General features: G+C 35.3%; 1 protein-coding gene across 7 annotated transcripts in view; it reads right to left on the minus strand.

Annotated features, from left to right (window-relative positions):
* Window positions 1–18562, minus strand: part of sei (seizure) — a 72432-nt gene that overhangs the window by 9477 nt on the left and 44393 nt on the right. For all 7 annotated transcript variants that reach the window (XM_011299157.1, XM_011299159.1, XM_011299158.1 and 4 more), the window contains 9 exons: window positions 10563–10809; window positions 9643–9824; window positions 7366–7520; window positions 6509–6629; window positions 6266–6386; window positions 4245–4554; window positions 2982–3318; window positions 1778–1971; window positions 713–837 (listed from right to left, as the gene is read on the minus strand). In XM_011299157.1, coding sequence (XP_011297459.1) covers window positions 713–837; window positions 1778–1971; window positions 2982–3318; window positions 4245–4554; window positions 6266–6386; window positions 6509–6629; window positions 7366–7520; window positions 9643–9824; window positions 10563–10809 — 1792 coding nt within the window. The remainder of the gene's footprint in view (window positions 1–712; window positions 838–1777; window positions 1972–2981; window positions 3319–4244; window positions 4555–6265; window positions 6387–6508; window positions 6630–7365; window positions 7521–9642; window positions 9825–10562; window positions 10810–18562) is intronic.

Below are 18562 nucleotides of genomic sequence, written 5' to 3' on the forward strand. Positions count from 1 at the left end.
TAATTTTTCAAACTATTCACCATAAAATTTTTAACGAAAACTGTCGAAAAAAAATTCTACGCGACAACAACCTTAAGCACATGAGTTTCAACGTAATTTTGCCGCCACTTTTTTCTCCGTGTAAAGAAGTCGATGAAACAGGGAAAAGAGAACGCCACACATTCAAAGCGCAAGAGCTTTTCAATGATTATATCAAGGGACTCCTGTTATTATCTGAAAGAGATTACACGCATTTGCATAATCCGGGGATTTCCTCAGCGCTTAAAATTAATGAATGTTGATTTATCATTAATTTCAAGGATTAAATAACAAGTATCCAGGTTTTTGATCATACATTAATGAGTTGAGATCAAAAGGAGTTTCTTCTAAGGGGAAAATAAAAAAAAAAGCATGCAGATTCTAAATTTCCCGTAAACATGCCTTTAATTTTCTCTCATAATCAAAAGGGAGGAGTAAAACTTAAAGCGGATGTAAGAATAATTGAAAGAACAAAGATTCGTAACAAATGGAGGGAAACGTTAGAAGATGCTGAATACCCCAAATATCGGCGTGTCTACGTCAGGGTATCATGCAGGAATTCGCATTCACACCGCAACTTTCGATTTTGAAACATTCATCTCAACTGAGATAATAAGGATGCCGGGATCAACGAAAAAGGGTTCAATCAGTGAAGAAATTTAAAATTCAATGGTTTTCCTTGAACTTCACTCACCAGTTATTGAATTCAAAGTAGAACTCCTCTGTTTTGGTTCCTCAAACTCGAGATTGAGCGGTGTAACATCTTGACCTGCTTTGTCTGTACTGAACTCGAGAATTCCGTGGCCACTCGCTTTGTCACTAATTTAAAAAATCAGGTTTAACGTGATTATTCGGAAATCCTCTGGTCTAGCACGAAATATTTCCTCCGACAATAATTACTATCTTTGGATTTTTATGGTCAAGGAGTAATTTAAATTCATTGAAAATTCAGGATCCTCAAACTCAGATCACGTCAGAAAATCTGACCGTCATGTGACCGTCACTCACAGTCACGCTGACTGCTGTCAATAAATCGAATAACATTTGATCACTGAAAAATTGTTTATACAAATGCGACGTAATCAGGCCCATCTCTTCGTATTTGTCAGTGAAAAGTTGATTCGATAAAACGAGAAATTTTTTCACATTTTTTTATGATTAACTACCTTTTTTCATAAAGTTTAAAACACTACTATTTAGTTACGATATGACCTTCATAACGCTTCACTATTGGCAATAGAATATTTTTACAAAATGTTTATCTTTTTGAGAGAATTATTACTTTCTCGAGAATTTATTTCTGCAGTCGAATCATTTCTATTTCAGCAAGTCCCAATTACATTTCAATTTTCACAATTAAAAATAATTTATAACAATTTATATCATAAGTATAAAGGGGATATTATTAATAATAATTACTAATCTTGCAGCGAATTTTTTTTAGAAATTTTGTGCTGGATTTATCCAGCCATTGCTATTATGCAATGATTACGTGATAAACAATGATATTTCCGTGGAGTTAATGCAGAAAAAGGATATCGCAAATTACGGAATGCCATACAACTGGAGAAATAAGGAATTACCCAAAGATTGTCCTTAAAAGATATCGAGGAGAAGTAAACTAGGAAAGGTGGAATTTTTACAGAAAGTATCTCAATGAATGTTCTGGAAGTAGAAAAATGTTTTCTCGATTGGATGGATTTTCCTCAACCGTCAGGTCAATAGATACTAGGTTATCGATTGAATTAATAGAACTCACAAGTCATCTGCGTCATCCTGAAGAGAATCTTGTCTGCCAGTCGGTAGTAAGTGTGCACTCGTTAAACTCTGACCACCGGGGCCATAACGATATCTAGGTGGACGGAAAGCAAACCTCCTCGTATCAGTGTCAATATCCGTTGGTGTGCTCACTGGGAAACGTGCAGAGATTGGATCAACGCCAGCTTGTTCCTCCTAAAATGTTTCAATCGTTATTAAAACCAGATATTACGCCCATTATCAAAGATGTTTCGCCAAAATCTCAATCTGTTCGAAGATTATCTACGGGGTGAATATATACGAAACAGTCGGTTAATCGACACAAAAATTCAATTTCGAAAAAAAGTTACTTTCTTCTTCAAAAAATTATAGATCAGGTCCCTCAGGAGTGATCTTTTTTTGTTATTTTGGCTTTTTTAATAGTTTTGAATGTTCTTGCATTTACGGAACAACTATATGAGAAATCAATGGTTGGTTAATGAAATATAATTCTGAAGAAAATTTCCTTTTCTCTCCCAAAAAGCATAATATATAAATATATAAAAAAATCAGCAGTTGCTTAAGGTTGTTGTCGCGTAGAATTTTTTTTTCGACAGTTTTCGTTAACAATTTTATGGTGAATAGTTTGAAAAATTAGCAACAAAATGAGTCTTTTCCGTTTGCAATTGACCGTTTTGAACTTGAGATATCAATTTTTGAAATTCGAGTGATTTAACAGGTGTTTAAATGGAGTTTTGCCGATTAGAATTTTTTAAAAATCAACGGCTCGACAGTTTCAGAAATAAAAAAAAAACGTGGAATATACATCGTGGGAGGAAATACAGAAAAAAAATCAAATCGATTGACCGTTTGGTTTACGGAATATAATTATCGGAAATTCATAAATTTATATAATTGAAAATAGTTAATATGGAAAATATATAGTTATGCTTTAGCTATCCATGCACAATGCAATCAATCAAGTGAGACTATATACCGCTAAAAGATTGTGTTCTAAACTGGCCCGTTTTACAGCGGATAAACTTTTTACAGAGACTGTAGCGCGACAACCGCCTTAATTCAACAATTCACATTTTACGAGACAAATGAATAATTAGATATAGAATGATAGATTAGTTTAAATATGCCGGAATGAACGAAGCATACACCGGAAAACATCAGATCAACTAAAATGTCTAGACACTAAAACAAATTGGCTGACTCACGTCTCTCATGTTAAAAGTAATCTCCAAATTCTCGATGAAATGCTGATGAAATTCCGGATAAAGTGCAAGAACGTCGAGAAGATCGTCGCGATGAATCTTATGAAGATCACAATATGTCAACGCTCGTACATTGCAGGAAGACTTTCCAACGGTTGCATGCTCACACGGATTTTCCCCAAATATATCAGGCGGATTTAGAATGGCCATTACGATGTCATTCTTCAGTATTTCGATGCTACCACGTGATATAAAATATAGCGACGTTAAAACGTCGCCACGATGAACTAGCGTGTCACCAGGTGGAGCATGAGTTGTTTTGAATTTAAGAGAAAGCGCTCTGAAAATACACATTCTCATAATCATCATTTTCCTCGAGATCGGATGCTATTTATTTTAATTTATTTATTTATTTTCATTTATTGGCATCAAAAGAAAACGGTTTCACTCGAAATTAATAACTTTTTGTCTCAATTCAATTCACAAGTTTAATCTTTTCTCCTGAAGATTTCATTGGAATTGAAAAATTATAAATATTATGGTCTGATCCATCTTCGATTTTAGGAGCGCACCTAGTGTGATACTTTAAAGACATCAATTGTCTTCATATATTTCTATAATCGATGTGAAAAGGTGTGAACATTGACAGCTATAACGATGAAATCCATCATTTTATATTTAAATTCTTTTTTTCAAAACTAAATTTTTCTATTTGCTCATTTGCCAGTTAAACTCCATTACAGATCATGCGGTTGATTTAATTTTTTTTCTGCATATTTAATTTATATTCCTCTACTCAATGATCCTGCAGTTTTTTTTTTGTACGAAAAATGTAATGTTCATACATTAATTTTGATTTGTTGGCAAAATTTTGGAGTTTTTGCCAAAACTGCCATTTTATTAAATTTCATTTTTTTAAACAATTGTGAGTCAGTGTGTAGGGAATACCTTCTAGTTTATCAGTGGAGAACCTTCTTTTCGAAACTTGAGAGATAGCCAATAATTCGGTGAAAATCAATTTTTTTTGTCTAAAAAATTCATTGAGTATGTATTGTTTACGCACCAATACATCTTAAAAATTTGAAAACCATTAATGCAGTATTTTTCGTTAAAAAAATTCTCAAAGATCATCTTTCTCTGGAAAGTGACACTAGGATGCCCTTTAAGTCCCCCATTATTATGGATGAAGTTTGATTCTTTCCGTATTTAACTTTGAAATTTAAGAAATGTTAACACCTCAAGTAACTTAACATGCTAAAACTTTACCTCAAACAGCCGGGGCTGGCTTTTTCGAAAGCTTTGCAGTTGTTGAGGAGTTGACGATTCAAATGGAGACAAATATCCGCTTGGAGACACTCTGGAAAACCTTTGAGAACACTATTCATGTCAATGCCATTCGTATAAGTCCAGGCATGCTGAAAGTACTCCTCCAAACGCTGACGAAGTGGATTTGGAATCTGATGAAATCTTATGAACTCCCTCACGCGAAGCATCTGCGTGTGGTACCTTGCAGTGCCACTGTACAACCGTTGAATTATCGCTGATACATTTCCGAATATACTGGCGTACATCAGAGCTTAAAGATAAAAATTAACAACCTCTTAAAGAGAGATCCAATAGCTTCTATCATTTTTTTTTAATCCTGTAGATTTATGCGATCCTCCAGAGAAACAATTCATTAGTGAGCTCTGAATTCAATAAATCTCTTCGAATATTTGATGCTTTTGATGATTTTGATATTGAATATTCGGGAAGGTAAATAGCAATTAAAACTTTATAGAAATCCTATTAATATTGCCGCTCGAGCAGATTCGGAAGGAGGAAATAAAGCCCTGGATACAATAATTAAAAGTTTCAAGTGACCTGAAACGATGAAAATTACGCGTAATAATTCTCAAGTAGTAACTCATCAGCTCTCGAGTACTCCGAGCCTATAAATCTAGTTCTTTGAGAATCCAGAGAATCGTGACATACTCAAGGGAAAGTACTTTCTCTGGATTCCATTGGAATTGCGTTCTCAGGATTTTATTCTGCTGTTAGATGCCCTGAAGCTTTATCAAAAGAACCTATTGTGATGAAGAATTTATAATTTTCTCAGTGACTCGAGTGTCCATTCAGAGGAACATTTCAACTGGTCCTCGAAAAACTTTAGCGAGTCGGAAAAATTATTCTATCTCAAGTACCTCTGGATTCAGAGCACAAATTTTTCGTTTAGAGTATTTGGAGTGAGTCCATGTGATATTCTTCGCAGAATTTTTCTGATTTTACAGTTCAATTGCAGAAAATTGCAAGTATTCATTCCAAATGTTATAAAAAATTTCAATATCAGACATTTCTTCTATAATTCTTAATTCCTCTGCTATTTTTGATCATATATTTGATGAGTCCACATGGCAATGAAATATGTGAATATTTTCAAGGATAGCAAACGTTATTATGGATCCTATATTAAAAGAGCCAGGGGTTTTTCAATTTTTTCAATTTCAATCCCGCAATTTTTTTTTCATGCTTCATTCTTGCTCAATGATCGATTCGTCTTAAAGGGATCGGCTGCCTTTCTGGGAATTAAAATGACGGAAGAAATCGGGCACCCTAATTCTTCTGCGATCATGACAAAAGTTGGAGAAAATTGAATAAAAATTTTTATAAAATCATTTTTTCGTTAAAAAACAATGCTTCCGCTCAGAAGAGCAAAAATTGTGGGGATCCCATAACTAGGGGTTCTTTTCGGCTTATTTAAGAATGTTTCGCTGGTATTTTGTTATTTTTCCTGTTTTTCTGAGATTTTTTGAAAACTATCGATCGGATTGGGATATGAAAATATAGCATTTGTCCGTTCCATCATGATTGACTCTTTCATAAAGTCTCATCCCGATACACTAATTTTTGTAACTTTTCACTAAAATTTCATAAGAAATCAATAAATTTTAATGAAAAATTATAAAAATTGGTGTATCGGGATGAAACTTTGTGAAAGGATAAATCATGATGTAACGGACAAACGCTTTTCATATCCCAATCCGATTGATAGTTTACAATAAATCTCAGAAAAATAAGAAAAATAACAAAATACCGGCAGAACATCCTTAATAAACATTCAAATGAGTTGGGGAGACAGGGACAAAACGAAAGCGTTACCAGCAGGGATTATTTTCTGATGGAATAATAACAAATTTTACATGATTTTTCTCAATTAATCTAATTCTCCTAGACCCGTGGATTCATTCGATATCCATTATCATAAATAGTCTATTGTCTAATATTTAATTTGTATTAATGGTACTTACAGCCGATCAACATGACGACAATTGTGAATATCTTCTCGGTGTCTGTGTTGGGAGCTACGTTACCAAAACCTACGGATGTTAAACTGCTGAATGTGAAGTACAGTGCTGTTATGTAACGACTCTGAAATTTAAAGAATTGGATGAATGAGGTACGTAAGAGGTGATGAGAATATTATGCAGAGTAAAAGGGCAAAGAGGACTGACGCTAAACCAATATCCCATAGTAAGACGTGTCAGCCTCACCTTTATACTAGGTCCGCCAGTGTTATTATTGAAATAGAATTGATGCGTATCATTGGCGAGAATATCCAACCATCCAACTTTACTCTTCAGGGACGGTCGCTCAGCATTACCGATAGCATACCTGTGTAAAAATCATTCGGAAAATGAGATTTACTCAATAAAAATTAACAATTAGCCAATTAACAAAAATTGGATGAATTTAGAAAATGAGAAATCTATATTGCTGGAAAATTCTCACTTGTAATACCACAAAACCTTCAAAATTATCGGAAATTTCCCGATAGGTTTGTTGCAGATAAATAAAGGAGTCAATCACGAGACTCCATTTGTATGCAGAACACCCTGAGAGAAATGTCTGAGAAATTTTGAAGCTAGGAGTGGTATTTGAAGGATTATTTGTTCAAGCCAAATGTCAGCTAATAAAACTGCACCATAGACAATACTCTAAATTAAAAAATGAAAAATTCATGATTTTATTCGAAATTTCAGCTTGCCAAGGGTTTAAATTGCATATTATTTTTTAAATATAGCAACTATATAATAATATAGTCGAATGGAGATTAAAACAATGCTTCCATTCGGAAGCAAAAATAATCACTTAAAGAATTTAGAACGGAATGATGTATTCATTCCTTCATAAAGAGTTTCCGAATTTTTCAATTGACTGAGAAATTAATTATCGCGTCGGGTAAATCTGACAGTAATTCTTATAAATTAATTGAACATTACTGGAAATTATGGATTACTGGAATATTCAAGAATGAAACTGATTCGTCAGTGAAGAATTCTCCGGGGATTGCATGTTATTGTTGAAAAAGTAAATCAATAAATTTCAATAAAGGAGAATGAACACGTACCAAATGCAGGCCATCCAATGAGCGATGAGGGCAAATGTCGCCATGAGTAGCAGTAGAACTGCTGCCCCATATTCAGAATAGCGGTCGATCTTACGAGCGACCCTTACCAGCCTCAACAGACGAGCAGTCTTCAATAATCCCATCAGGGTCGTTGTCTGAAAATAGTCAATTGTTTATCACGATTTCGATGTTTAATTGATAAAGATCCTGACCCTCAAAGATCGATGAAAAATTCCAACAATCACTTATAATGCCACAAATGAACGTGTCAAGCTTCCCAGGTTAAAAAATCAAGAGCAAGAAGCGCGAGTGATTTTTCAGGAAAATTTGACAAGCTCGTTTGTTTGCAGGGAACCTAGAAGGATCGAAGCTTGAGGCGTATTCGGGTTATTTTTTTTTCGTTGAAATATCAGCTAGAATTAGATATCAGATAGAATTGCACCATGAGACGAAGCAATTTGAAAATAGAGACCATGAAATTTGAATGAATGAAATAGTCGTTGATATTTTACATTAGGATTTTCTCATTCACTGAGCAAGTAACTTGTCGCCATATTCATTCAATTGACGAATGGTTTCAGAATTAGACGTGAATTCAAGATCGAATTACGCGTGGGACTGAATCACTTGATGTGATGCATTCAAATCTCTCCCACAGTAACAGAGACTAGCTATCTCTTGGCTGGTAATACGATAACAGTAAATGGGGGATTCCCCCGCTTGATTACCTTCCATCTAGAAATAGAATCTATGGTCTAATTCAGGTATGTGAGAATTGCGAATAAAGCGTAGAATAAATCGAAATCGATGTTTACACACTTCTAAATTGAGTGGTCAGGGCTTCCGTGAATTATTGGTATTAACTGTCTGTCAGATCTGTTTCCTTTCTTGATTGAATTGTGGTGGGAATAAGACTTAAAGAGAAGGAAAAAGCAGAAGCATAAAATGTGAAATCTACTTGAGATGATTAACATAATTATTAGTATAGTACACTGAGAGAAACAATCGACATATCACAAAAATCATTTCTTGAGTAGTAAAAGATTTATTTCAACAAATTTATTCCCGAGGAATCGGTTTTGTGATACTATGACAACATTTCCATCAGTGGAGCTGAAAGTTCAGATGGAAAATTTACATCCTATATTGCCAGTTCTACAAAAGAAAATAAGCTGGCGATGTAAATGATCCGATAATTAATCTTGCGCTTCACATTTTTCATAATGTGAGAAAAGAGAATTTCGAACCTAGACTAGATGAGTTCAACGTGAAACGTTAGGTTACATTTTAGATGAGGTGAAATTGAATCTCTTGTGGCACACGAAAATCGTGAGGAGAAATCAACAACTTTTGTACATTTATTTGACTGTGGTGAAATTTCGTGCAAACACATTTTTAGCACTCATGTTCTGCGGAAAATCGTATGAACTATTACAATATGAAGATAAAGCAAGAAACTATGCTCTTGTCGTTTTAACTCTATCAATCACCCATCAATTGCTCGTCGTAATCTAATTAGAGAAGATAAGAGATAAAAGGAACACTCATAGATAAAAATCAAAAGTAAAATCTACGAAAATCAATTGTTGATCTAATTATGGAAGATTAAGTGTACAATTTGGATTTCAATGTGAGTTAAAAGCAAATGCGAATGAAAATAGTGTAAATAAATCCGTGGTTGATTTTCAATGATTCATTATCAAAAATTCAAACGATAGTTAGCATAAAATAAGAGAGATCATTTCTGATGTTTCTCTGGAGTCTCTCAAATGAAAATAAATAATAATTTGCACTTGAATAATTGGCAATTTCTTCCTTTCAATATGACTAACCTCATCCTTGTCCAAGCCAAGCTACGTGGAAACGTCGAACTATAGTTAAATTTTTTGTCATTTTCTGTGAATACTTCAGGTATTTTATCCCATCGATTTTCAAATTCTACTTTTATCTCACACATGATATGAAACACACTCTTTCTCTCAATTTTACTAAATGATTGTGCATGATTTATTCCAATGAGCTTGCTGATTTTACTGAGTGCTCTGTGAGTGGAATCGAATAATTAACAAAAGATTTTAAAAATTCACCATTTAAATATTGTAAATAAGTTGATACCTAAAAATAAAATCTGACTGATCGCTTCATTATGGAACAATCAAATGGAATTACTCGACAGATGGAGTTTTTAATCGGATCGAATAATTAGGAACTGAGAATAACGTGGGGGAATGGAGAGTGAGAAATATTAGTGTGGGAGATTTTTTTTTTTGCGCTCACCTCGTCGGTATTATAACCGTATAATAACAGATCGAAGGGAATGGCGGCTACCAAATCGATGACAAACCATCCCCTGAGGTAGTGGACGGCTATCTTCCATGGTCCTGAGACAACCTCGTCGTTTGGATTGACGAAGGTCGTACGAAAATTTATGAGTATGTCCACGACGAATGTCACATCAACTGCAAACAAAGACAACAGATTTAATCGCTTGTGAGCACTAGAAACTGAAGACTCAATGTTTCAATCAATAATTACTTAGTATTTAGATTATAGTTCAATACCGAAAGCCTCACTAAATCCTGAATAATTTTTATTAATAAAAGAAATAAATTCAAAATCATTTAATGAATTCACTCATTGGATTCATAATACGAAAAATTTATTAAGTTATTTATTTTGATACTTAATTTCTATTGAATACCAAAAAGAAATATTGAAACATTAAGGCCCGGATGGACTGTCTGGAAAAGATAATTTACTCCTAAATTGGGACTTCTAATTACTCCGTCAATTAATCGTTTTTTCTGACAATTGTTAGCTAGCGGCCTAGTTATTGAAAAAAATGATTGATTGCCAAAGTAATCAGGAATTCGAATTTCGGAGTAAATTATCTTTTCTAGATAATCCACCCGAGCCTTAAACATATTTATGAGTTTCTGATGAAAAGGAGAGGATAAACATATTGCAATAATAAAATTGAATTGAATTGAATTGACTTTTGAGTGAAATTAAACATTTAGTTCAATTTAGTTTTATTATTATTATTATTTATGCTTGGTATTTATTATTACAAAATATTTCGAGGAAATAAATGGATGTTTCTTTGGTAATTAAAATGGCTGGGAACTTGGGAATTTTTTCTCAGTCCGAGAGAAATATTTTAGGTGAATCTAAATTTTTTATTGACTAATACTGACCGATGAGATCAATGATGACAATTGGGTCTTCACTGTATTTAGTCGCCTTCTTTTTACTACCGTAATCAGGTTCGCCAAGGAGGAATGCAGCAACGTATGGGGTAAAAATAGCAGTGTACATAACAAGAATGAGAATAATCCAATCCCACACAGCTTTAAATGGTGAGTAATGAAGAATTGTCCACTTGTGTACACGTGGTGATTGTAGTTTGTACTCCGGTAGAACATCTGCACCGAGAGACAGTACCTGAAGAATAAAAAAGAAACATATTAAAAATGAGCCGTTAGCTCAGACACTGCCCCCGATGGAATTCGCAAAAAGACATCAACCACTTAATGATGCGTGAAATGAATGAGCATCGCGCCATGATATCGAGTAATGCAATTCGAAATCCGTCAGCGCATCGTAAAAGCTTGAAATTTCGTCGTTAAAGCACTAAAAATAATTTGAGCAATTCAACCTTTTTTTCTCGTTCACAAAACACCGAATGTCCATGCAAACAAAAATGTAAGAGCGATGAATCCTTCAGACACAAGTTTCTCGGATTCCACAGCAAGATGGATTCAATGGAATGATGTCTCCAGTTTTATTCTTGCGAATACCTCGTCGTGATTCTCAATCATGATTGTAATGAGAGGATCATACGTATGCGAACTGTACGGTGATCGCTTTCGTAATGAGCTATATGATCGTTATTGCGCCATTAAGTAGCGCCCTGCTAATTATCAGGGCGCAAGCCTCAATGGAAGCCCTACTCATACCGTGTATTAGTCAGGTACACCATTACCGAAATTTAATATGCACGGTGATATTCGATGAACATAATAGTTGAGGGTTTTCTACATCCATATATATAGCGACAATTAATGTTTTCATTACTTCAAGGGAAAAATATAACGTTTCTGCGATTTGTCATTATTTAATGACTCACGAGGTTTCAAGGTGATATGAAAAATATGAAAGTTATAAACGTTATATTTTTCATCAAATTTTTCACATCAAACCCGTCGATAATTTGTTTAAAAAAATTGAAAACATATGGGTGGAGAACACTCTTAGGTTTGCTGATCCATTATGCAAGTACATTGAGAACAATATTTTTTTTTCTCAAGTACATTTACTAATCACAATAGACTTGGTGTAAACTGGGATTTTTTTTATCCAAGAAACAATATTTACGGAGAAAAATAGTTGATATGAGTATATTTTATACTTGATCCTTGTATATTCATTGATCATTGACTTAACAAATGTTACGTGAAATGGAATTGCTGTAGAATTCTTCATTGACGAATCGATCAATGATTTGAGAACTAAAGTAGCTCTCGCTTGTAAATTGAACAAATGCGAAAAAAAATGTATGCGATAGGTTTTTCTGCGAAAAGTTTGTACGAGGAAAAACACGCGAGGTTGACCTGACAAACTAGAAACATTGGTGTCAACGAGTGTACGGGTACATGACCCTGTTTATTTATTCCTTCCTCTGGGTTCATCGATTCCACCGACTATTTGCAATGTAACTCGATTTACGTTCACTCCGATTGTTCCGAAACTGCAAGTGAATGAGGAAAACCGACATGACAAATAATGCCATCTGCAAAGTACATTGTTAATTTTTTATTATATACACCTGATAGGAATGCACATGGGGAACTGAAAGAAATGCACAGAAGTAGAAGAGAATAGCCGATCGGTTACATCTCCCATTATTTCAATATTTTTCTCTCATATTTCTCTCAAGGGAATTCATGAACGAAATGCTCACCGTCGACAATGTTGATCTGAATTTTCTTATTTTATTTTTCGCTAGAAACACGCGCAATATTCTCGATGGCATCTTAATAACAATCGTATACTGCATCCTCGAATTACTCCGGGAATAAAATATTCTTTCAGTTGTTCACTTCAAGTACGTCGATATTGCCACTAATTATTCCGTTTATAATCATCATTCCATCATCTGGAAAATTCGGAGGAACTTTGAAAAATTTATCATTGCAGTTTACAACAGTCGCCGGAAGTATTGGAATATTTTTATTTTTAAAGGGTTGTTTATGTTTTTTTGGAGGCTGTTGTTGAGAATTTTGCACTGAAACTTTTTTTCACTAATTTACTGAATCATTTTTGTCTCTAGTTTGATCTTATCTAGATTCCGGATCTTTATTAAATTTCCATAAAAAATCAAGTGCTCATTGTTTTCCTGTTTAATTGATCTGCGAATAAATCAAATATTTTACTTGTTAATTCAATTATTGCAGGAAAATGTTAAAACGTCAGGAAAATTCAGAGGAAAGTGGAAAACCTAAGGTATCAATAGAAAATCGTGGAAATTGTTAATTATTCTGTGAAATTTCATCATATAAAACCGATTTATTTAATCCGTTTACATTATTAGAAATTTGTTTTAAAAAACATTAGTACGGTGTATATTAATTATTAATATCCCAAGAACTACCTGATTGTTCACCACAAAAAAATCGAATAAAATTCACATAATCCGTTAAAATTCAAGTAAATCTCCACCACTTTCAAAATTCTCAAAAACAATCCCCCAAATTTCCCGATTTTTATTCAATTTTCATCATTCTTAAACCGGGAATTAAACTCCATTACATATTCCAAGAAATTACCAGATTCTTCGTTAAAAAACGGGCATAAACCCACATAAATTTCGAGTTGTAAAACCTTTCAAATTCTTAATTCAAACTTTAAAAACCAATTCTTCAACAGAGTCACCTCTGGGATGGAATAGCGCGGGGATACATGTCTGCAATCCTGATTTTCATGAAAATCGAAAGACCCCTGTTGTAAGCTCAATGAAAATTCCTCAAAAAATTTCTGAAAAAATTTGTCAAATTCAACAACGGAGAATATTCGAGATTAAAATGTTCGCAAGACGACGCGCACGACTCGACTAAAATCCGTGGCGTTTCCAGGCCTCAGAGCTGCCTTCATCGTGTTGCGTTGATAATAATACCCGAGCAGAATAAAAAAAAAAGACGAAAAGAGAAAAAAGTACATCGGGTGAATATCAAGGTGGATGTTTTAAGCCTGAAAATAGAGAGACCTCATGGCTACTCCATGATTCACGCGTAGAAATTATTATCACCGCATGGTTTATTCTATCCAAAGAATAATTCAAAGACTAAAAATAAAAATAAAAATACACGACTTCTACAAATAGCCACGGGTGAAAGAGTGAGGGGAAAATATACAACTGTTTGGTAGATCCGATAGCGCGCGTGTAAGTCTGTGTACCAGAGATAATGTTGTTGATATTGTAGGGTTTACTGGTGAACCCTCGGCGCGTGGTGGATTCAATCTGCAAGAGTAAACAAACACCACAAGAACTGAATTGCAACCGAAAAACAAGTCTTTGTTTTCACACTCATCGCAAATTGAGACTCCAACATCTCCAGTTGACATTCCATTTTAAATAGTCAGCATTATCCACTGTCATAATAATTCCGTAAAAATTACCTAATCATTCGGTAATCGTATTGGGTTTTAATCTTCCAGAGAAAATTACCGTATTGCTTGGTAAAATTTGTCAACTGCCTAAGAAAATTCATCTAAAATTACCCAAATTTTATTATTAAATTAGTAAAAATTATCGAGCTCGTTGAAAAAATTAGCTCAAAGTTAGGTATGATTTTATTAGATGGATGGAGCTATAGGTAAGCAGTTTCACGGTGACGTAAAGAATTGTGAGAATAGCTACCTATAAACTTCGGGGTCTTAAGCGTTCCTGAGGCCCCTTGGGTTGTTAGAGTATACGAGAGCAGCTGGACTTGAACGGATATCCACTTCTCACCAAAAATCTCAGCACCGCGAAAACGAACCCAATCTTAGTTTGATTTTATATAAGCATATATATTTATCTGAGAGGAAGTGGCGTTCGGTTATTGGAAAAAAACCGGGTGAACCTTCCCTAAATATCCGTGAATGGGCGAGCATCCCGGGAGCTCGTACCGAGACTAGTCAGCAAGAGTGATCAAGTCAAAAGACGACTTAATTGAAGGAGAACGGGATCACTTCACACGTATATTTTCAATTAAAAAACTTGAAATTGTTAACAACGACGAAGTAACATGAAACTTCTGTATAATTCTTCATTCACGAACTACTTAATTTTTCAATTTTTTTAAATATTTTGGTAATTCTCAATGTTCAGGTTCTTGGCTGGAATAACTGATATAAAAATTCAAAAATCAATCCTCTGCATTTCTAGATGAATTGACTTGTTGTTGTGACTGAAGAATCAAGAAATTTTTATTTAGAGAATAACGTCCAGATGTTATCTACTGAAAACTCCATCGCGAAAAGCTGAGAAGAATGTATTCACTTTCGTATTTCCCAGGAGATAATTATCTATACATTATCACCACCATTTACTCAGGAGTTCACAATTTCAGATGAATCTACATTTATAACGGCTTCAGGGAATACGAAATCCCAATCCTTGTCCGCCCTTGGTGTATTCCGCATGAGAGCATTCGAATCCCCACAGTATTTCGTGAAAAAATGAATAAATGAGAGACCCAATAAAACTACAAGACCTGCTAATTCATTAGAGACTCAAGTCAATGACAATAGTCTCAGTGATTAGCTCTCTGATAATTGGAACGTCAATGTCGGAATTCAGTATCGATCATCGGATGACACGAGTGATATTCGGGGTTTATCCTGTGACATAATAGCGACATGATGATTAGAATCCTTTGGGAAATGCTAAGTCCCGTCCCTGACAAGTTGAATCAAGAGCCCAGCTGGAATCTCATATTGGAACCCTGAAATTTCCGATAAGAATTTCTCTTAATTTTCATCAGACCTCGAAAGGTCGTATATTTTTAAAACAAAAGGCCGAAGAGATAAAATTTCTTTGTAACCGTCTAATGGTTGCGATTGTGTGAAGCCCCGGATGACTTGCCAGAAGAGCTCTTCCTTCCCCGGGAATTGTCTACCGAAACGCTTCATTGTCGTCGACATCGATCGAGACATATCGCGTTTCTCATCTACTCCTGAAGTATCATTTCAGTAACAGTACCTCCTTATTGAGTGCTTCTTTGATCTGGCCCTGAGGTCCTCCATTTTCCAACAATAAGCTCTTGGTGCTACCGCCCTTGACTCTAACACTGCTCCAACGTTGGACGAATTGACCAGCCTGTTGCTGTGGTACTTCGATGACAATCGGCGTTGTCAATCTACCGTCCTTCAAAGAACCGCTCTTCTTCGGATGGTGCTCCACAGATCTGGAGCCCGACATGGTCATGTTAGAGGATTCATCAGCATCAGTTCGTCCCAGCAGGTTCTCCGACATTGCCCTCGGGGACTTGATGCATGTCATTGTCGTTGGTACAAACGTGTTTGCGGATGATACGGATTTGACCAGCAAGTTCTTCCCCTCTCGTCCCCAAGCAGCTAGTTTCCGACCGATTGGCAGTGTTAATGAACGTTTTGGCCAGATGCCAAATATAGTGTCCTTCGATTTATCCTCATCATTGTCAATTCGCTCCTCATTGACATTATCCGCATTCAACGGTGCTGATGACTCCTCATTCTGATGCTGGCTATTTCTCAAACACCAGTTTCTGGCTAGTGAACATGATGCTGATGCTACTGATGAGTTAGATGATGATGTCGATGCAGATCGAGAGAAGCTCTTCTTGAAGGGCCTATTATTTGACCTGATGAAGTGATTATCGTTGCCAAATAACCGATTCTTCCTCCATGATCGTCTTATGCTGGATGAATGACTCGAGAATGTTGATGAACTTATGGCCTGATCTAGGTGATCTTCATGATTGTACGATGATGTACAGCGCAGAGTCGGACAGAGATGCTGACAATCATCCTTTTCGGTTATCTTCGCTAGGTCAGAGCTTGCTGAATCACTCGTTGTGTCTGATGTTGGCCGACGACGATTGTACGACGATTTCGATGCAATACGTTTACGGCGTATTATCACCGGTGGTGGGACACGATCAATTTTGTCGATTAGATAGGCTGATGAGTCAACTTCGTGACTCTTCGCTTTCAATTCAATCTCATCATCTTTTCTCTTCGTCCAACTGCTCCGCTTCCATGCTCCACCAGCTAAAGTTCTCCGCTTCCCTTCGTCCGTTTGGTTTTTCTCGTGTCGCTCAATTTTGAATAGCTTTCCTCTCCATTCAGGGTTTACAATTTTTCCAATATTATTTCACTTACTTCTACATTTTGTGCGTTTACTTTCAAGACATCAGCGATCAATTGAATCTCATTTTAGGCTTCTTGGAGCTGTTGTTTTGAGGTATTGTTGTCTTTCAATGCTAAAATCAACTCGTTTTATTGACTCCGCTATCGGAAAACAACAATTTTTTATCTGTTGTTGAAATAGTATATCAAGAATATACAATACCATCGGGTTTATGCATTTGCTCTCAAAACCATTCAATATACTGTTTTTTATTCGATATCCAATAAGTTGATTGTTGCTGCGATATTTCTCCGCGGGTTCAATGGAGCGATGCACAAATATCGAATACCTTTTTTCATTGCAGTTGTTGTAAACAAGAAATTGCTCCGATCCAATAGATGAGTCAAATATATTTGTTTCGATGAGTTATCATTTGTTTAGAAATAATCGTAAAAATCGGTGTAAATTTGGAGTTACAAATAACATCACAATAGCAGTAATTGCTGTTTTCAATAATTCAGTAGGATTTTAATCAATTAATGGATGGAACTAGTAAACAACAGTCTCGTGGGTTTAGGGCTGCTCTTTTTCACCCGATAAGACAATTAACTTCATACTTGATCAACAAAAATTGGTGTTAATCAACCAATGATGTCAGTCTCTTTAATGAAAGACCATCGATTTATTCTATTGTTATTTGATAATTAATTTGTTGATTTATGTCCAGATATGCTTCTTTGTTTTCCCCGCGATTCTCCTCGAAAATCAAACAATCTTTGGCACAAATCAACAATCTCACTCCATCACTCAGTCAGTTCATAAAAAAATTATCACATCAACGTTTTCCACGTTTTCATCGTTCACTTACTGCCCCGAGGTGAATTTCCACATAAAATCCACCATTATCTCTCGCTCAAATGTCACCAATTCCGCGAAAAAGAATATTGACATTTGACCCAGAAACACAATCTCCATGAAAAAAAAAATCTCTCAATCCGCTGGAAATAGATTTTTCCGGGGCGAAATTGTCCGGGTGGAGATCAAATAAAATATGTGGAGAAATTCCAAGAGTGATTCTTCGGAAATTGAGTTATTAATTCAAAACAAGACGCGCACGCCCCGCCCGGATGTCACTAATTTGCAATAATTTGTTTTTTTTTTTAATAAAAAATCGGAGAAGATCCGCGTATAAATTAACGGGTTAATTTCGATATAATGAGGCGATTGACAGTTCACTTTGTCTAATTTAATGCCAATCAAAACAATTGTACGTTGAACACATCACGTTCTACACTCGCACGATGATTGTACTGCGCCGTGATGGTTTTGGTGTGCGCCCTGTACCACCGCCACCTGTACACGAGGGGTTGCCTATTGATTCTTCCACAGCAAGAGTAGGCTGAGAGGACTGAGACAGGCGCTGAGGATTGAGAGAGAAAGAGGATTCTCCTAGTCACAGGAAAAACTGCGCAAGCGCAGCCCATTTGGATCTATTCGTACTATATCTTGCACTTTCCATTTACGGATTTACCGCTGAAGCAATCGTAACGCCAATTCAATCATTAATTTCTCATCGCCATTATCAATTCTTAGATTATAACGGAAATGCTATTATAATTACTCGATTTTGGCTGCCGCCCCATGGAAAAATTTATTTAAATTATGTATAATGCAAGTATATTTTTCCAATGTATGAAATAAATATTTCATATAATTTTGTTATTGATTCTTCCATTAATGAATGAATTAATCAATTCTGTGTATATACGGCACGATTCTATATAAAATTTCTGCTGGAACTATTGATTTTGTTTAAAAAATATT

This window comes from Fopius arisanus, unplaced genomic scaffold (assembly GCF_000806365.1).
Source record: "Fopius arisanus strain USDA-PBARC FA_bdor unplaced genomic scaffold, ASM80636v1 scaffold00013, whole genome shotgun sequence".
NCBI lineage: Eukaryota > Metazoa > Arthropoda > Insecta > Hymenoptera > Braconidae > Fopius > Fopius arisanus.